The 18,772-nt window shown below is 50.9% G+C and overlaps 8 protein-coding genes across 8 annotated transcripts; 1 reads left to right on the top strand and 7 right to left on the bottom strand.

Annotated features, from left to right (window-relative positions):
• Positions 1-81: 81 nt before the first annotated feature.
• M430DRAFT_28595 (hypothetical protein) lies at positions 82-1,135 on the bottom strand (the record flags this gene model as incomplete). The annotated part of the gene is made up of 3 exons (XM_024865802.1): positions 82-476; positions 529-955; positions 1,016-1,135. The coding sequence occupies 3 exons, from the start codon at positions 1,133-1,135 to the stop codon at positions 82-84; spliced, it is 942 nt and encodes a 313-aa protein (XP_024720379.1).
• A 1,928-nt stretch (positions 1,136-3,063) lies between these two features.
• On the bottom strand, positions 3,064-4,157 carry M430DRAFT_249662 (hypothetical protein). The gene is made up of 4 exons (XM_024865172.1): positions 4,026-4,157; positions 3,826-3,946; positions 3,237-3,773; positions 3,064-3,119 (listed from the first exon to the last, which is right to left on the bottom strand). Exons 1-3 carry the CDS (start codon positions 4,072-4,074, stop codon positions 3,386-3,388), a joined length of 558 nt encoding a protein of 185 aa, XP_024720378.1. The 5' UTR covers positions 4,075-4,157; the 3' UTR covers positions 3,064-3,119; positions 3,237-3,385.
• A 498-nt stretch (positions 4,158-4,655) lies between these two features.
• On the bottom strand, positions 4,656-7,264 carry M430DRAFT_28593 (hypothetical protein; the record flags this gene model as incomplete). Its single annotated transcript, XM_024865801.1, has 4 exons — positions 4,656-4,870; positions 4,920-5,851; positions 5,899-6,933; positions 6,990-7,264. 4 exons carry the CDS (start codon positions 7,262-7,264, stop codon positions 4,656-4,658), a joined length of 2,457 nt encoding a protein of 818 aa, XP_024720377.1.
• Positions 7,265-8,277: 1,013 nt separating this feature from the next.
• On the top strand, positions 8,278-9,410 carry M430DRAFT_42843 (hypothetical protein). Its single transcript, XM_024867585.1, has 2 exons — positions 8,278-8,805; positions 8,908-9,410. The coding sequence occupies exons 1-2, from the start codon at positions 8,361-8,363 to the stop codon at positions 9,213-9,215; spliced, it is 753 nt and encodes a 250-aa protein (XP_024720376.1). The 5' UTR covers positions 8,278-8,360; the 3' UTR covers positions 9,216-9,410.
• A 278-nt stretch (positions 9,411-9,688) lies between these two features.
• On the bottom strand, positions 9,689-11,899 carry M430DRAFT_51201 (hypothetical protein; the record flags this gene model as incomplete). The annotated part of the gene is made up of 3 exons (XM_024868196.1): positions 9,689-10,944; positions 10,995-11,384; positions 11,464-11,899. 3 exons carry the CDS (start codon positions 11,897-11,899, stop codon positions 9,689-9,691), a joined length of 2,082 nt encoding a protein of 693 aa, XP_024720375.1.
• Positions 11,900-12,547: 648 nt separating this feature from the next.
• M430DRAFT_42841 (hypothetical protein) lies at positions 12,548-13,527 on the bottom strand (the record flags this gene model as incomplete). Its single annotated transcript, XM_024867584.1, has 6 exons — positions 13,468-13,527; positions 13,281-13,384; positions 13,130-13,169; positions 12,994-13,059; positions 12,641-12,940; positions 12,548-12,588 (listed from the first exon to the last, which is right to left on the bottom strand). Exons 1-6 carry the CDS (start codon positions 13,484-13,486, stop codon positions 12,548-12,550), a joined length of 570 nt encoding a protein of 189 aa, XP_024720374.1. The 5' UTR covers positions 13,487-13,527.
• Positions 13,528-14,690: 1,163 nt separating this feature from the next.
• Positions 14,691-16,934, bottom strand: M430DRAFT_51199 (hypothetical protein; the record flags this gene model as incomplete). Its single annotated transcript, XM_024868195.1, has 1 exon — positions 14,691-16,934. One exon carries the CDS (start codon positions 16,932-16,934, stop codon positions 14,691-14,693), a length of 2,244 nt encoding a protein of 747 aa, XP_024720373.1.
• Positions 16,935-17,237: 303 nt separating this feature from the next.
• Positions 17,238-17,871, bottom strand: M430DRAFT_249557 (hypothetical protein). The gene has a single exon (XM_024865169.1). The coding sequence runs from the start codon at positions 17,811-17,813 to the stop codon at positions 17,490-17,492; it is 324 nt and encodes a 107-aa protein (XP_024720372.1). The 5' UTR covers positions 17,814-17,871; the 3' UTR covers positions 17,238-17,489.
• Between the last annotated feature and the right edge of the window lie 901 nt (positions 17,872-18,772).

Below are 18,772 nucleotides of genomic sequence, written 5' to 3'. Positions count from 1 at the left end.
GGGTATAGCGAGGTCTTGATTTTCTGGGAATTTTTTGTGTGCCGAGTTTCTGGGAGATCCTTTGACCTTATCTTGTTCATTTTAAATCCTAGCATTGCTTTTAATTGAACTGATACCGATAGAGCCTAAAACATCACTGAGTTTTGACTCGTCGTTATGTAGAGTATCCCATTCGGCCTCGCTCTTCACTAAGAGAGTTCCTGCTAGCAAGGTGCCATTCAGAGAGACTGGTCCTATGGATTCACCTTTGCTGCTCTTGATCATCGGCCCTTCTAGGGTCCGCGGACATACCACCATTGATCGGTCAGTAAAGCCAAGGTTGTAGCTGATCGGCGAATCGTTCTCTGCAGTAGAGACATGAAGGGAATCATCCGTAGCTCGAACTGCTTTATCGTGGAGGCTTCTATAGATATCATGGAGTTGCTGGGATGTTGGGTTTTCAGGAAGGGCGCTCCAAAAATAAGCAAATGGGAGTTCTAAAATGGTCAGCCCTCAGCCTGAGGTTTTTCATAGAGTTGAGATCCATACCAGGATTCTTTGCAAGGCCATCAGCCAACACGTTCCATTCTTCCCCTGTCTTCATGCCGCTTCGCATTGATTCAACTGGCAGAAATTGTATATGCCTATGCGGCTGGCTTGCCCCAGAATGTTCACCGGAATTGAAAAAGCCAAACAGCTCCTCTCCATTTTCACGATATGCTTTCAGGCACTCATAAGCAGCTCCAATATCATCTTCTTCCAGTAGATGTGTCTGCTCTTTAAATTCTTTCGTGGCCAGGATGAAGTGATCTGGGATTACGGGGAATTTATTAAGGACGAGGAAGTGAGAAGGGAGGTCGGTGATAAGTAGGCCTGGGGCCGGGTCGGCAAATGGATCAAAGAACTTCTCCTTCGGAGCGCGAGGCCTGTTGGATTTGGGCTTATTCGCCAGAGCAGGAGAGAAGCGGACTTGGAACTATGTCATAGGTAGGTAAGTATCAGGGTCTGCGGGGCGTGGGCTAGGAAGGGCGCGTACAGGCACTCCATGGCATTGAAGAATTGACACCTGTGTCTGGTAAAACGTGAGGTCGCCGCCCTTTTGAGCAGCTATAAACTTGTCGCGCACAAGACTTGGTAGATTGCGGATTGACTTCATGGTCGAGGGTAAAGCGACGAAGGTCCACGTTGGTCGTCAGCCTTCTCGACGTTGACAGCCTCCTCGCTTATCTCGGCCAATCCTCGAATACCTCATCTAGTCGCCCTCCCTTCGCTGGGCTTTCCCTTGATTTATGCAACATGCTTTGCTCTCGACATCTGATTCCAAAATACGATCTTACATTCTCGTCTCACTCCCCGATTTCTCTTCAATGGCCATATTCTGTGTGTGGTGAAAAGCTAGCTTTTCCCTGTGCTGCACCGCGCCTTGAGTGGTTCGGTTCCTCCAAGAAATGGGCTTCAACACCAGAATGACAGGAAGGGGATAAGAAGGAAGCTTGATGATTGATGGGGTCAAGTTTGGAAGGGGTATCAGAAGGATTGATATCTGTTCACTGCACTTCGTCATAGAACATAGACATGCAGCAGCATCAAGCAATAGAAAGGCGATCCAATTTGATAAAACGACTTTGGAGGATATCTCCCAATCCCTCCCATGCTGGGAAAGAACGACTTGTTGGTTTGGAATATCACTTCAGCTCAACGTCCAAAATTGGATCAGTCAAATGTAGCAAAATTGTTGATCCTATTCATATTTTTCTATCGGATTAATAACAGCGAACATCAAAGTATAGCAAAAAACTCTGTATGTCAAGGCGAGAAACCTCCTATCCGGAGCAATTTCAACGCCTTACTATTAATCCACTTTCATTGCAACACCCAGGCAGGAGCCACTATGTAAATACTACCTCAACAGCGCAAGATCAGACGAGCTGAGAGGAGCATAGCAAGAGCGACACGTATCACATTTCATATCTGGCTCCTGAACTTCGGGGGCTGGGGTCTGAGAGACTCTAATACGACGAGTGAGCCTAAATTGACTGGTATGCTGATGAGTGACATTAATTAGGGGTTGACTTTACTAGACCCTAGACAATCCATCTATCAGCCACTATATTGGCAAAATGGGGTATCACCTTTCTCCTCCAAGTCAAGAAGAGGTCCAGTGGGCCCAGACGGTCCATTTATTGGTCGTAGCAGGTTTGCAGGGAGATTTTACGATTAGTTGCCTGGGAAATTTTGGTTATGGAGGCGTCTATATCTTGCTTTTTTCTGATTTGTGGCAAGGCGAAATTAATCATCATGCAGAGTTCGAAATTTCGTATCAACGGGTAGGTTAGGCTGTCAATAGATTTTGTTTGTTCTCGCAATTGTTGATCACGGGATTGAGGCTGAGTGTTTTGGTTCGAATTTCTGCTTCTGGCGCTAAAGACGACGAAGCAAGACATCATCGAAGGCGTAAAGGCCGAAATTTAATGGTGACAGATGCTCAGCCAAAGCTGAATAGTGGTACAAGGGGACATTAGGTGCTGAATCTGAGGGGCTCATCGATGAGGAATAACCAGATCTGTTCCAGGGAAGACACAAACCCCATTGCAGGGCGATCTTATGCTGAATATGCCCGCCCGCATGTCGTGCCGAAGAAATCTGAGGAAAGCATAAAAGGAAAATCCATCCGTCGACCAGTCATGCATTGACCCGAATATTTCGCTCGATCCGCCGAAAAGTGTAGATCCACGCTTTTGCATATTTTTTTTTCCGCCGCTCGAAGCTTTGGGCCATGATGAAAACAAAAGGAAATAGAAGCACAAGTGGAGGCGCACCCGCATCAAGGAAACCCGCCGATCCATAGCTGTTGTTGCGCTGTCGAGATCATGCAGTTTAACGAGCAGGGCGCTCCCCTACGTCGGTTAGCAATCAGTAGTCTCGGCGGGAGTATCTCTCATCAGAGTAGCGGCTACCATAAGGTTCCCGAGGCTCTGCACGAGGAGCTGGATCACCATAGGCGGCGGGAGGGGCATCGCGGGAACGGCCAGAGTCTCTGTCATAGCGGTCACTGTATCCTCCACCACCTCCACGGCGCTCGTAGCGGTCGTCTCTTCCAGCATAGCGGTCAACTCGGGGGGCGTAGCCATCGTCGCGATCTGCCAAGAAGCCAAGTCAGTATAGTTACTTCTAAATGCGAAAGAACAAAACATTGTTCTTCACTCGTAAGATATGTTTGAAAGGGGGTATAAAAGGACCTTGTCTGGGATAGTAACCTCGACGATCGTCATATCTTCTGTCATCACGGCGGCCATAGCCTCGGTCGTAGTCGCGGTCTCCGCCGTAACGTCCGCCCCCACGACGGTGGTCATCGTAGCGGTCACCATATCTACCGCGAGAATGGCGTGGGTCGTCTTCTGGTGTTTTAGTTAATTGTGTAACAAACGGGAAACAGGGAATGCTTGCCTCTCTTTGGTGGTCCAAAGTACTTGCCAGGTGTAGGAGTACGAGGACGGGAACGACGAGCCTTCTCGATGCTCAAGGTTCGGCCCTCAATGACTTCACCTTGAAGACCCTCCTTGGCGGCATCAGCCTGCTCAGCAGTGACCATCTTGACGAAGCCAAAGCCACGAGACTCCTTGGTGTGGGGATCAAGCATGATCTGGCACTTCTCGACATCACCGTATTTCTCAAAGAGACGAGTGACCTCCTGCTCAGAGAGACGAGGATGGATACCAGTGACGAAGAGGTTGGATCCAGGGTTGACTGCACCATCATCTTGGGGAGGAGGGCCACGGTCGGTTCTTGGGCCACTGCAGGCGGATTAAAACATTGCTCAAATCAATATGTAAACAAATTACCGACCGGCTATCAGGGTGTCCGTTGCCATTGGGAGAAGCAGAGCGGCGAGGTCCACGAGGACTCTCATTGCGACGACTTGGGCGAGGGGACGCGCTGCGATCACGCTCGTAACGCGGAGCTTCATCTACGCGTCAACAGATCGAGTCAGCATCGAGAATTACAAGGCATAGCACGCGATGGAATATAATTAGCTGTGCGCGTACCTTCATAGCGAGCTCCGTTCTCGTTCTCGTAATCCATGGTGGAGGCCATGGTGTCGTTGCTTGGAAGGATGAGTTGCAGGACTGGGAAGGGGGATAGGTGTCAGATCTGTCGCAGCAACACGAGAGTAGCGAAGCGACTCAAGTATTGAAAGAGACAAGAAAGGCTGTCACCCAAAGGATGATGAACAAAGAACCGTATGATGGGTATCACAAAGTTGAAGGATTGAAGGTTGGAATGTTGAGAGTTGGAAGAAAGACAAAAATACCTCCACAGATCTGACGAAACTGGGGTCTGAAAGGTTCTTGTTGCTTTAGCGACAGCGGCTAAAATGCGCTAGTGCAACCCATGGAACCTGAGGTTGAACCGCTGAATCCGCCGCGTCTTAAGAGCGGACACTTCTCACAAGGCCAGGTTAAGAAAGTATTGATGTATGTTGCCGTCAGGAACAGTATCCAAATAAACCATTGCCTATTTCTTGGTGGGTTCTGACGTGGGACTTTGACAGTAGCAGCAAGTTTCCATGTGAATTAAGTCACGTGCCACCATATTCTGACCTCGGCGAGGCTCTGGCTCTGAATATTTCGAAAACTGGACACAAAGAGAGCCTTTTGATTTCGACATCTACTTATCTACAATTCACCATCAGTTCTTCCACTCCCTGTGCGCCCTGGCTCCTCGCCCTCCTCGCCATCCAAGAAGCTCAATCCAGCATAAGCCTGGCCTCCACAGGCTCTCTCCAGAGCCAAGAAGGCAAAGTGCCCTCCAACAACAGGTCTAGCTTTAAATGCAATCCCAGGAAAGCCTCCATCACCCTCTGTATTGTACAAGTCCGTAAGTGGCGAGTCTAATATGGTTAGTTGATGGCTATGTTCTGGAAGGAGGGATCTACAAACCAGTTGATGTCTCGTTCACCCACAATGCAATTGACTCCACGACCTCTTCCCTGACACTTTTGCTGGCAACTGCGACAGCAAAGAACTCCCAATCACTCTTGGTTTGTAGACTCCGGCTATCAAGTGGCAGGCCATACCTTTGGCGGACAATATGATACCAGTCGCTTTGCGACTTGTATATCTTCTCATCCACAAAAGCAGTCTTTGACCCTTTCGGCTGGTTCAGTTGGAGAGGCTTCTGGTTCAATATGTCCAGGCTCTGTGGCGAGCCTGATGGAAGATGGAAACAAAGCAACGAGTCCGCGAACAAGTTGTATAGCGTTGTCCAGGATCCATACCAGGTGTAGGCCAGCTTTGCGTGTGTACCATCTCTCGAAATAGCAAATTCATCTTGCCATCTCTGGATGTAAGTTTCTGACACCTCACGATAGTATTTTGCATCTTCCTTTTCTCCAACCAACTCGGAGATTTCGCTCATTGCTCGAATACCAATGATGCCTTTTAAGGCAAGGTTCGTTTGGTTCGCCAGCCAGCCGGCAAAGTCATCTGTAGATAGTTGGTTGGCTGGGATAAGAGCTTCACGAATAAGGTACCCGGTCCATTTTTGCCACAGACTATAGGATTTTTCAATCCATTTCCGAGCTTGTTTTTCACCCTTCGCATTGACCGGTCCGCCGAAGGTATCATCCATACCTTGGGCGTCTAGGTAGAGAGGGAACGATCCGCCATACGCAGTCTCGACTACTAAATTCTCCCCGGCTTGGGACCAGATACTAGCGGGCTCAGTGTCATACTTCAACGAGTTAATAAGAGCAAGCCCCAGAATGAGCATATTGCCACATTCTTCCACCGGCATATACTCATCCCTACCATCAGGATGCCCCGTGGCATTTGGGAAACTGGAACCAAGATCATGCATGCTATAGTCATTCCTACCAAATATTAGAGGTGAGGGTTTGAATTCCATTTATGGACTTACGGGTATTGACCACTGAGCTGGTGCTCAATGAGTGGCTGGAGAAGGTATGCCAACCACCTGGGGTTCGTATACAAAAAGAATGGGAAAGCTGGATAGATGACATCGACAGTATTCATGTTGCCGTCCGACGAGATCTCCTTAAAGAAAATAAGCGGTTCATCGGGGGTGCCCGCGAAACTAGTTGCACCCAGAACCTGTCGTGCACTGAGAGCGAGGATATCTTTGTAATCTTCAGATCCTGACTTCAGAGCGTCCTCTTCAAGCTGCTGTGAGTAATTATTGGCGAGCACAAAAGCGTCCGCGAAGTCGTGGTAGTGATAGTCGAGTAGTAATTCGACTGCCGGGTAATATGCTGCCCACAACGGTCTCATCAAGGTCATCCCTCTCGCTGAGGCAAATTGGATAACTGGATCTTGAGTATGTGCCAATGTGAAGAGTACACTATCATAAGCCTTTCCGCCTGCTGCAGAGGTGCCATTGAGCTTGAAAGACTTCGAGAAGGCGAAAACGGGTTCCTCATCCATGATAGGTCTGAACTTTCCATCAACAACATTGTCCAATGTCCCTGTCCGGGAGAACCTCTGTCGGAGAAGGGACGACGTTCCAGCTTCATGCTGGACATCTGCTGGGCCGGTGAAGTGCAATGTGCCCCATTCTGCGCGGTCGGCATCCTCCGTCAACAATTGCTCGGTCTCTCTCTTAACCTTCCAGGTTTTCAGGAGCGGACCCTTTCCCGTTGCAGAATGTACGCTTTGCAAAAGGTCCCACACAATCGTATTGTCTCTATTGGCACTAACCCACAGTCCATTGACATCAATGTACACATCGATATCAAACGATCCTCGAACATGTACCGTCAAATAAGATGCGGGAACCGCTTGTCGAAGTGTTGACGTCGGTGTGATCGGGGACAGGAATGATAGAACGACCTCGACCGGTTCTTGAAAGGCTTTTGGCCCGGGTATGTGATATGTGAGATTCGTTGTCGAGGCATCAAAGGTTGCGCCTAAATAAGTTGGGTAGGCAACTGTGAAGCTACAAAATGTCAATAGGGGATGATATATCCCACAGCCCGAATCTCAATGACGCACCTTTCTCCCTCAGTAGGGAGCGAGTCTTGAGGTCTACCTAGCAGAGGGTATACAGTATCGGATTTTGGCACTGAAGCAAGGACGGAGAATCCAACTTCCTGGCCGGTCCAAAACATTGGCCAACGACTCCATGGTACATCCCTCGCATTTCCAAGCCAGGTACTCAAGTAGGGATTTCGAACAATCAAGGGTAGCACGGGGGGAGTTAATGTCGAAGCCTCGACGACGGTTGCCGCAGCCGCAGCGGCAGCCGCGAAGTAAGCCGCCCAGCGCATGTTAAGCTTCGACGCAATCCCTTCTGATGAAGCTATAGAAACATCGAAATAAATCAGATCTATCCCAAGATGTACGTGAAATGGTGTAAATAGGTGCAAACTGATATGAGTGAAGCAAAGGAGCTGCGTTTGTTGTCGGGGACATCCTTCGAGCTGTACCAGTGCTTTACCACCCTTGTCTGATGACGCAGCTTCGCTTGGAGCTGAAACGCGGGGAACCGCCAGACTCGTGCGAACTTATACAGCGGAATAAGGTAATATAAATATGCAGACATAATGCATGGACAACTTCAGTTAGGACGGCGATCACGTGTCTATAACGGGTATAATAGAGCAATAATGTTTCAGATAGAAGGGTAAAGACGGTAGAGACAGTAAGACTATGTTTGTAAGTACAATATTACTGTTACCCCTGACGGGCACTTGATTACCTTACGCTTTTCACGTGAAATCATCACGGCCCATACCCCGTAATAGTCAGCCAATCAGAAGGCCAGATTCTCGCTTAGGGGAATCCTTCCCGTCAACGACCACAACTCTGCAAACTTCAAAGTCTCCTATTCTATCACTATGCACCCTTTCTTCATGCTATCAGAACAAGAAGGGGAGAGCTCTTCACTGCTCTATAGAAGGAGTTACGACAAAAGCGCCGTACTGTTAAGTTTTGCGGTCCGTATAATCATCGTCGAAGGCGACGGCAGTATGGAGATGTAGTGCATCTTCCGTATGAGGCCTTCTTATTTCAATCTTAATGTGTTCGGCCGCGATTCTTCTCTTTCACTGCCATTGCTTTACACAATATACGTTGACACATAAATTATACAAGTGTTATAATCACGGCCCCTTACTTCGGTCTATTTGACAGCGAGCACTGCCCGCTGGATGAAATGCGGGCAAGGACAGGAATGGTTGGATCTTCAATTCGCTATGCTACATACGCCGACTCTAGTGAGCGCAACGATACATCACCTCTTCCCCTCCTTCCACCCACCCTCTCCCTCTCCCGCTTTTCCCGTCGTTCTCTCCTCCTCCCATCGTAGCTCCACCATCGAGATCTTCTTACCCGTCCATCCCTCCCTCCCGCCGCTCTCCAAACATGTCTATGCAAGACAAGATCATCGCCATCACCGGCGGCGCATCAGGCATCGGCCTCGCGACCGCCAAACTCCTCTCCAGCCGCGGCGCCACCGTCTGCATCGCCGACGTTGACCCTTCCGCTCTCTCCGCTGCCGCGTCGCACTTCAGCTCCCTAAACGTGCCCTTCACCACAACGCGAGTCGACGTATCGCAGCGCGCCGAGGTCGAGAGCTGGATTGACGGCATCGTCGCGCAGCACGGCCGTCTTGACGGCGCCGCCAACTGTGCCGGCATCATTGGCAAGCACCACGGCACACGCACCATCGCGGACCTCGACGACGACGAGTGGCAGCGCATCCTGGCTGTCAACCTCACGGGCATCATGTACTGTCTACGTGCGGAGCTGCGGAAGATCGCGGATTCCGGGTCCATTGTGAATATCTCCTCTGTCCAGGGCCTGATGGGTAAGTAAACCCAACCCAACCAAACCAAACCATCCTCTCTCTAGCTATCTCCCCTTACCCCCGCGCCGCACATCCATACCAACCACATATATATACATGCAGGATTCGCAGGCTCTGGCGCCTACGTCGCCAGCAAGCACGGCGTCATCGGGCTTACGCGCAGCGCCGCCCAAGAAGTCGGCCACCGCTCTATCCGCGTGAACGCCGTAGCGCCGGGCTCCATCGCGACGCCCCTATTACTAAACTGGGCACAAAGCACCAATGAGCCAGAGATCCAAAACCTCCCGTCGGCGATCAAGAGACTCGGAACCGCCGAGGAGGTCGCGGCCGTGGTAGCGTTCCTGCTGGGCCCGGAGAGCGCCTATGTTAGTGGCTCTGTGTATAGCGTGGATGGGGGCTGGGATCGATAAGGGAGGAGGGGGGTGGGTTTGGAGAGGGCTTGGTTTGGGATAAGGATTGAGATGAGAGAGAGATACCTCTGATATACATACCCGGCCGGGTTTCTTAACAAAAGGTAGGTAGGTACCTTACCTACTACCTAAGTACATAGTTTCGAGAATCGAAAGGCGCTTCTCGCTTAATAAAAAGGGGGTCAAGCCGCTCACACCACTTCCCTTCTCCTTACCACTTCCTGAGTCTACCTACCTTACCTGACCTTAGGTACCGTAAATATATATGAACCTATGAATGTAATATATGGTGTATATATATAGATCTATGTATAAAAAGCCTACCTACTTATGTAGTTATATAGATTTTTAATCATAACCGTGTACATCGTTAAAAAAAAAACTGAATCTTGGTATAGAACTCCATTCTCAATCAACGACAGAAAGCTTCAACTCGCGCTCATCCATTCTTCCCCTGCTCTTCTATTTTAGTTTTAATCATCCCCCGTCGTAACAGCATCCGACTCCTCCGTCCCCGAGTCCGTGCCGGATTTCATCCCGCTCCCTTTCAACAACCTGCTTCTCTCAGCCTCGCTCATGATACTATCCAGCGAGTCCCTTCGGACCCTCGTCTGCCGCCTGCCCCGCTCAATCACGCGCTCGACCTTCATGCGGTTCTCCAGGAACTTGAGGATCGAGAAGGCGCTCTGCTGGCCCATGTGCAGCATGCGGCTCAGCTGCTTCGGGTCCGGGTCGCTGAGGATGCGCCAGAAATCCGACGGGATGGTGCGCGGCCAGACCGTGATCGTGCCCGAGAAGGTCTGCAGCCAGATCTCGCTCCAGTCCTGGCCCAGCGGCCGCGGGAGCAGCTCCAGGTGCCGTAGGACCTTGAGCCATTTGTTGAGGTCGAGCTTGATGTATTGCTCGGTGGCGCTGCCGAGGAAGCCTCCACGCCAGCCGCGCCCGCGCCGGTGGGTGACGGGTTGGCCGACGGAGCCGCGGGAGGAGAAGAAGAAGAGGTTGATGTGGGGATTGACCTGGCTGACGATGCTGAAGTTGACGTTGAAGTGGAGGTTCAGAGCCTTGATAGGTATGTCTGTTCGGAGACTGCCATCTTTCCATTTGTGGCCGAAGGAATACGGAACCAGGTTGCCTTCGCGGGTCTTCATCATTAGCACCACAGGATTCTGGATTCCAGGGACGGCAGCAGAGGCAAGAACCGCAGACCAGATGACACAATCCGGGCTAGTTAAGTAGTTGGTGAGTATGGTCGGGGAATGTGGATCTGCTGGGATGCACGAGATATTGAGGATCCTGCCCGTACGCTCATACGCCTCGCGGAAGGTCATGCTTCCTCTCGTAAACCAGCTACACTTCCTAGCCCAGTCTACCGAGTCAAATCTGGCACCGGTCTTCCACCATCTCGGAAACCATACACTGAAAGGCTCCGAGCAGGCCTTGAGACGGCCTGCGAGTGCAGGAACAAGGAGCGCTTTCAGTTCATCATTCGTGCGGGTAGCTGCTAAGGCCGCTACAAGCGCTCCGCCAGAAGTGCCAGTGATCACGTCTGGAAGAAGGTTGGCGTCGAGCAAGGCCTTTATAACACCGAAATGGTAATATGCAAACGAAGCTCCGCCAGACAAGCATAATGCTACTCGTCCATAGTTGGCATGCATCCGCTTGAACAATGTTCGTTTCTCCTCCATCCCGATTTGATTGGTATCCGCGAGCAATGTGAGGCCCCTCTCGACTATCTAGCCATCAGTTACTGAAATCAAGTTGGATACTCAAAAGACCTACCTTCATCAATAAACTGCTGCACCAGGTTTTTCGTCCCATAATATGTCTGCGAATATAACCTCGAGTTCTCCACCCCCACGAAATTGTTCTTTACACAAGCCTCAATCAGAGCCTTCAACTCCTCGATCGATTTCGAAGGCGCTGAAGCCCCATTTGCAACCGTCTTTTCCCCCTCTTCTTCAATCTTCCTCCTGCATTTGCGGATTTGCTCCAGGACTCTTTTCACAGTCTTGTGGTCGTAATATGCATATTCGTCTTCCGCCTTCCACTTATCATTCCCGAGAAAGGTATCCAATTCCTTCGCTGCCTCCACCCAGTCCGCATAATTCGCCGTGGCTTGTAACTTCCGGCGCAACTGTTCCCGCTTCCCTCTCCAGGCGATGAAATGTTCTATATCACGGCGTTAGTCCCATGCTCGCCCCAAAGCTCCCAATCCTAACCACCAATGGAAGAAAGCCACAGTACATACCATACAACGAGATATACAGCCTCGTCAACAGATAGGTCACCGCCAGCCCGACCACCCACGCCCCTACAATCGCTAGCAGCGGCCATTTCAGCAGCGTGTACAGATAGCCCTCCCGCGTCTCATCTCTGCTCCGCCTCTGCGGTCCCCTTCTCTTCTTCCGCTCGCCTCCCCGACGCTTGCCCTTTCCCGCGAGCCGGCTGGTCGGATGCACGGGCGCCCAATCGCTCTGCGCCGTGATGAACAAGCTGCTGTTGCGCGAGGAAGACGTCAGGTCGTCAGTCAAGGGCGAGGGGTCCGGAGCGGAGAGTGCTGCGGCGAAGGCTTCCAGGTCGGTCTCGCTGATGAATTCGCGGTAGAAGTCTGGGAGGAGCGATTCATCGTAGCCTTCTTCTGAGAGCGGGGAAGGCCCGTCGGTCGAGTGACGGAGGTCGGCCATGTTCGAGATTGGCTATGAGATTGGTTATGATGGGAGACTGTAATGCATGGCTGTTGAAGCCCGTATCTTGTTTTGATCACCGGCAATGGTGAAAGATTGTGTCGGTGTTCTGGTATCCTTGGTGGTCCCGAGAAGATGACGTCGCGGGTACAGCATTTGCGCATAAATAGGTACAGTACCTAGCTTTAAAATCTTTAATGTCCCGATATCTACCCCAACTTCTGTACTAAATTACCTAAGAATTCGGCCAGATAAGCAAAAAGGCAATAGGGCTCTTGTGATATCTCCAAGCCATGAATGCAAACAATTGATACTTCAAAGCCACAACTTACAATATATGCCCTCTTAATTCCTACGTGGCTGCAGTGTTGGCTTGCTAAGGCTGAATGATAAGGCGGGAAGCAATGTTAAAGCAACCGCCCAGGCAAAAAGAGAGTCGAGGTATCAGACGACATGCAGAAAGAAAATGTTGAACGTAATACTATGCGGGTACAAACATATTGGCTCATTCAGATGATTATGGAACCCCCATAAGTCTTCGAAATGTCGCCAAAAAGCATGGGAAACGACCTTGGTTAACTCCACCCATCGTTTCATTCTTGATAAAGAGCCCCCTTTACTACCTCCTCCACCCATCACTCGTCTGATTTAGACATATTGTGACAACCACCTGATAGCCTCTCCATAACCTGATATCCGGTCAGTATTTCCGTTAGGAAGGACAGCTCTGGCAGCGCTTACCCTGTCTCATAACAACTGAGCACATGAAGACCTCAATAGGCCTGATGCCCTCAAGTGGAACCTTTCCCTTGCCTGTAGTTTGATATAATCCCAATTGATGTCTCAACTCATCCTCGCTGACCGCGTCTGGGTGATCGATCTTGTTACCCAGGACAACGAATGGTACTTTGGCCAATTCTTCCATCGAGAGAAGGGCATCGAGCTCGGCTTTGGACTCTGGCAGACGCTCGTGGTCTTTCGCGTCAACTAGGAAGACGATTCCGGAGACCTCTGGGAAGTAGTCCTTCCAGAGGCGACGAGCTAGAGTCGCGTTAGCTGAGGCTCCATAGATGGTTATGCCATTTATAACCTACCCTGTTGATGTCCACCCAAATCGAAAGTTGTGAACTTAACATTGCCAATAGCAAGCTCTTCGGATGCTGGGTAGAGGTCAGCAAATGCGCACGTGCTTGCGCCGCCTGCCTAGACGCCATCCTTGGAAGCACTCACTGGGATGGAGAGTAGGTTGGAGGATAGCAACTCTGTCGTTCTACACATGAGATCCGAATGTCAGCAACTATTCATTCCCCAAAATACCAGCAGCAGCCGCATCCAACATTGCCGCCGCCGCGCAACCCAAATCGAGACCCGTATAACGCACCTTCAGCATGTGCAGCAGTGTCGTCTTTCCGGCATTGTCGAGACCAAGAAACAGGAGTTTTGCGTGCTTGTTCAAGAGTCCTAAAGACGCCAGAGTGTCCCAAACTGTTGGCAGATAAGTGTCAGCTTTGCGTCAAAATCCAGCCCGTGGTTTCCATCCAGGCAGTCCTTCGGGTCCTGCCACTTACACCAGTTGATAATCCACATGCTGGGCAAATGGCTATTCGAGATTGGATGTGATTCGGGGTATGCTCGAGGATTGCGTTGGTGTCAATCACGTTGCGAAGGGAGCGGGTTTCTTAGGTAGACATACGGCAATGGTATGCTGTTCCCAAGAAACATTTGGCGCTAACCTTAATTCTTGCCTGAGTAACAAGGCATGAAACTTGTACTGGTCATGGAACGACGACCTACCTTACCTGTCGACATCGTACAGCGTATATGTACCTTTCTTAATTATATTCCATATTCAGTTTTCATAGAGTACTTTGTTATTCCTTGATTGATGGAACTCTCTAATGCTACGTTGCCGTAAACTAAACCCTACATCGACATATATCCAAGTCGTACCTTGGTACCTTAGCACTATGAAACGCACAGTAGCCAACCTATATTCCGCTATTCTGTACCCACACCCAGAAGTGGGGAAGATCTCAAGCCTCTGTGTTCATGTGTACAGTTCAAGACTCAGCGGATGTTTTTGGAGCCAGAAACCTTAATATAGACGTGAGATTTAGGAGCAGGTACGCGATGACATTAATGACCTCAGAGTACAGCTGGCCGTCAAGTTATTGCTGGTTATACGTTATACGGTTATACGGTTATACGAGCTACCACCCCGCCTCTCGCCCCGCTCAGGTCACAGATAGATTGAACAGAACTGAAAGCCAACGAATTCTCAATTTATGTCACAAAGTAGACCATTCTTAAAAGGTCAAATAGTTTCATTTAATTGATGAAACTATTCTCCTTCTCCCAGCATCCTATGGAGCTCTCCTAAAGCCCCAGCACAAAACCCAAAGCTGCCCATGGACCCGTTCATCCATCCATCCGAACGAATGTGCCTCCCACCCAATGCAACCATGCTATGCTATGCTAGACGATGCCATGCCATGCTCGGTCTAAAAAGATAACCGTTCAGCCTCCCAGATCTAAATGTCCGGTGTACATGGTCTTTCCCACTCTCATAAAGTCGTAATAAGGAAATAAAAAGGTATTGGTGAAAAGAATCCCCTGTCTATATACAGATGTACCCCTTGAATCTTTCGGAATCGAGATCTCAGCGAAAGGACGGGTGATGACAGGTAATAAAAACATATCTACAAAGAAATAGAATGATCTGTTGCTGAGGGCAGATGAGCCTATCCTGCCTCTCTGGAGGAGGCTCAACACCTTGTCGACGTAGACGTGTCTACGCGGACAGCATGTAAGGATCATTAGCACCGGTCTTGCCGGCCATAAGTAGTCCTAACTCTCTCATTCGCTCGGCACCTCTCCCGGGTAGAGGTTTGCGTTCAGTCTGGCATTTGCCCTTGCGGTTGTTCTGTTTCTGGTAAAACTTCTCTTTGCGGCGTTGTCGTTTCTGCTCGAGCCCTTTGACTATGTCGATGGCGCCTCGGACATGACCATCAGTAGCATCATCCCCAGCATTGCCATTAGCGGCAATTATGCGGGAAGCCTTGTATTGACGACAAAAGGCATTCGGTGTACGAGGAAGTGATTTGGTGTGGGTGAGACCAGGGCGGGGTCCAAGGGGTGCGAAGCCGATAGAAGCATGAGCTGTTGGCGATGCTTCGTGTGGTGAACGCATCATGCGTGCAGGTGGTGGAGAACGTATTCGCTTTGGCGAGTTACCAAAGAGCTTTCGAGGTGGGGGTGAGCGAAGACGAGTCCTGGCAGAAGGAGGAGATTGTAATCTCCTGGGAGGAGGTGGAGAACGGAGACGTTTTGGAGACTTCCCTGGCGATTTGCGGCGAGAAGTGGTGGAGCGGCGTCGGCCATGACGTTCTTCGTCTGAGTCTTCGAACTTTCCATGCAGCCAGACGTGCTCATCACTATCATGGGGCTGCTCAACAATATCATCCTCATCCTCTTCGTCTTCAACATCAGAAGTGGGAAAGCTAGGATCGATGTCCTGGGGAGTTTGCTTGCGTCTTGCGTTCTTCCTCGCCTCCATGCACGAAACATATGCATCCTCGAGTGGACGATCTTCGTCAAGGGTGCCACAGACAAAGTCGATGCTGTCAGGAAGATCTGGAGTTCCCGGACGGATTTTGATAGGACGGCGGCGACGTGGTCTTTGAGATTCCTCCTCAGTCGGAACCCTGCGAGCCAACGAGTCGATTGAAGATGCAGAGGCACTTCTATGAGCCGAGGGTCGATAGGTGCTCGCCTCGCCTGACTGTCTACTCCGGATGTCTCCCCCAGGTGCCCAGAAGGCGAACTCGCCCTCTACATCACTCTCGTCGGAATCGGCAAAGCCAGCTTCGTTGTCCGTCTCGTTGCCGTCAGATGCGTCGTCATCAGAATCTTCATTTTCTTCGTCCTCGTCGAAGGCATTCTCATCGTCCGAGTCATTTCCATCATGATCCTCCTCAATTTCTTCTTCTTCTTCATCCTCCTCCAATGCCTCCTCCTCGGCCTCATTCCCAAGTCGACGGATGTCATTCTCCATCTTCAAAGTATCGTTGATCGTCAACCTCTTCCCGGGATTATCCGACTCTCTTCGAATCCAATCATCCTCCTCCAACTCCTCACTAGCAAATTCATGGAAACGAGTAGCCTCGGATGACTGAAGTGTCTTCTCATCCGCGATGATATACTTCGGCTTGACTCTGACGGCTACCGGGCTTTGAGAAGCTCGCCTGATGGTGGAGGTGGAATCTCGGTGTGACCGGGAGGAAAGTAGGCTAGGGCGAGGTGATTTTCTTGTCGTAGACGGAGAGCGGCTGTGGCTTTTCCTCGTTGTTTCAAGCGGCTTAGACGTCTTCGGAGTCTTGGGCGGTTCAGGATCGGTGGTCTTCTCCGAAGGCTTAGGACCGATACAAGCGAACTTGATAGTACTTGGGCGTTTCGGAGCCTCTGTAGTAGGCGCCACAGTAGCAGTAGACTCTGGTGCAGTAGGCGCATCTGGCTTTGGAACGGGCTCTCTTCGCGCGCCACATGCGAAAGTGATGCAACGCTTCTTGGGGGCGACATCGGCAGGAGATTGGGTCTTCGGGGATGTACTGATGTCGTCAGCGACCATGGGTTCCCTATTTGTGTTATTCGTTCCTGGAAGTACAGGAAGCATCGACTTGGCTACAAGTGAAAATGGGGCGAAGCTCGTGAATGTCTCGGTTGGCAAAGGAGGACTAGGTGTATTGGTGCGGGAAGGGCTCGTCTGCCCCCCATCGCTGGTGAGCTCTGCAGTTGATGCTGAACTAGCATTGCTATTCATCGATCGTCGGCGCGACAACTCTGTGGTGATATGTACGTCTGGCTTCTTCAAGACCTCCGGCTCGGGAGTCTTTAGAGCCCTTGTGAGCAGGGACTCCTTTCGCTGCAGCTGAGTTCGGATTGTAGACTTCTGGAAATCGGATTGTTGCTGCGTATGGCGATGATCCGGTGGTTCATCGACATCCGCTACTAGCTCATCATCTGCGATGTCTGGCATGGTGGCCGCGGTTGTCTGCGACCGCCAGGTAAACAGATCTTGTAACCCCATCTCGTCTTTCCGATCGGGGGAATAGGTCGTCGCAAATGTAATCAGATTGAGGAAACCCACGATGGGCTGATCGAGTGACAGCTCTCAAGGGATTGTTGTAAGATAGGTATGGTAAGTCCTAGGCAGGATCTCGTCGCCGTGAACGGTGGCAAGACCAGCGCGACTGCGGAAGGTCGCAGTGCGGCAGTGGATCGATGTATGGTGATTGAAGTCCTCGTGAGACTCTTGAGAATTCGGATCCGATATCAGAATCGAATGCGATCAAGAAAGAGACTCCGCGGACGTGAATCGCGGATTATCTATCGGTCGACTGCCTCGAGGACCAAGATGCTGTGGCGCCCCTCGGGACCGCTATGCTATAAAGTTAAAGACGACATGTTGAGTATTCAAAGGCGATCCAAGATATACTTCGGTAGGAAGCAGAAGGGACAGGAGTCCTGCTTCGCGGTCGGTGGGGGGACGTGTCGTGAGGTGTTGGACACGGGACTCTTGGGGGGGGGTTCGCTATCGAGCGTTGAGGAGAAGGATCGCGAAAACAATGACGTGAGGTGCAGGGCTGTGTTCCTTGCTGCGCGAGAGCGAGGATTGGGGGGTCCCTCTGTCAAAGGGGATGCCTTTCACAGATGGACGCACATTCTGCGTGGCCAAAAACAGCGATGCCAGGGTTTTTGAGGATGAGATGGAGGGTGGTGGTGGGAGGTGGTAGGTGGTGGGAGAGGACGAAGGGAGGGATGCGCCAAGAGGGGTTGTACGGTTGTTATTATTTTTTTCGCGGTGTGTGGGTGGGTTTATGGTGGGCTGCTTTTTAGATGAGGGAAAAGCTGTCATTTAGCGCTCTTTGGCTCTGGCGGGAGCGGTCACGGGCTGCCACCACGCCTGGAGGTATAAAAAGCGGGAAGTCCTTTTGGCTTTACGGAGCAGTATAGAACATAAAAGAGCAATAAAAGGGCGATAATAAAAGCCAAATCATCTTCGGGGCAGCGCAGCGGGCCAGCCACCGCGCCAAAGCAGGCGTCGCCCAACCAAATGCTGCGTCGCGGTTCTTCCGTAATTGCTACTGGGTCCCTTGATATACGGTATCATGATTATTATATCGTTATATCATACTTAGCACCATAATATCGCCATGATTTTACGGAGTGCAGTTCGTAGCTTGATGGTTACCCGCTGCCAGTGCTCCGTTCCCACCTCCGACCAGATTCCCGATAGTCCTAGGCCCCAGTGGCTCTATGGAAGACGTTGGTGGGATTGATGGAAGCAATCCCTCCACCATCTCTCCACCTCGCCCGACGCTTCTCATGACCTCTCCCCGATCGCCGCTCCTTAACTGGCAACTTGGCCACCAGCAGCAGCATCAACTGAGCCAACCTCCTACGCGGCAATGCGGGGCCCGTGAATGAGCTATATCGCTGCCCTCCTGCTGCAGCGTGGTCGGCGCGGTGAAGTATGCGTGGGGGCTCAACACCCGAATAGAATATCGAGGGCGACATCTTCATCACTGCGTAGCTGGGAATGACGTACGATGCAGATGGATGAGCCCTCCTAACCCTCCTTCCGGCCAACCCTTGGTCCCTTGGTCGCCGTTGGAATTTGATATCTGGATTGACCAGTACACAGCCTCTCTGTACAGTACATACAGACGGTCGTGTACAGCGGTGTTGATAGGTGGTGAAGCTGTTGTTTGCATGTACTAAGACGAAGTTGTGGCACTGTGCCCATGCATGCTGCAGTGGCCCGTGGTCCCTTCGAGAGAGATCCCCCTAGCATGGTCGCACCAGTCAGGGCAT

The sequence above is a fragment of the Amorphotheca resinae genome (genome assembly GCF_003019875.1).
Source record: "Amorphotheca resinae ATCC 22711 unplaced genomic scaffold M430scaffold_7, whole genome shotgun sequence".
Lineage (NCBI taxonomy): Eukaryota > Fungi > Ascomycota > Leotiomycetes > Helotiales > Amorphothecaceae > Amorphotheca > Amorphotheca resinae.
The sequence above is the reverse complement of the archived record's forward strand: the minus strand, read 5'-3'. Positions and strand labels throughout refer to the sequence as shown.

Bases quoted from the DNA above. Each gene is read 5' to 3' on its own strand.
- M430DRAFT_249662 (XM_024865172.1), bottom strand. From the start codon at position 4,074: ATGGCCTCCACCATGGATTACGAGAACGAGAACGGAGCTCGCTATGAA. The intron at 3,947-4,025 runs GTACGCGCACAG...GTTGACGCGTAG, and splicing joins GAACGGAGCTCGCTATGAAG to ATGAAGCTCCGCGTTACGAG. The intron at 3,774-3,825 runs GTCGGTAATTTG...ATCCGCCTGCAG, and splicing joins AACGGACACCCTGATAGCCG to TGGCCCAAGAACCGACCGTG.
- M430DRAFT_42843 (XM_024867585.1), top strand. From the start codon at position 8,361: ATGTCTATGCAAGACAAGATCATCGCCATCACCGGCGGCGCATCAGGC. The intron at 8,806-8,907 runs GTAAGTAAACCC...ATATACATGCAG, and splicing joins CTCTGTCCAGGGCCTGATGG to GATTCGCAGGCTCTGGCGCC.
- M430DRAFT_249557 (XM_024865169.1), bottom strand. From the start codon at position 17,813: ATGACAGCTTTTCCCTCATCTAAAAAGCAGCCCACCATAAACCCACCC.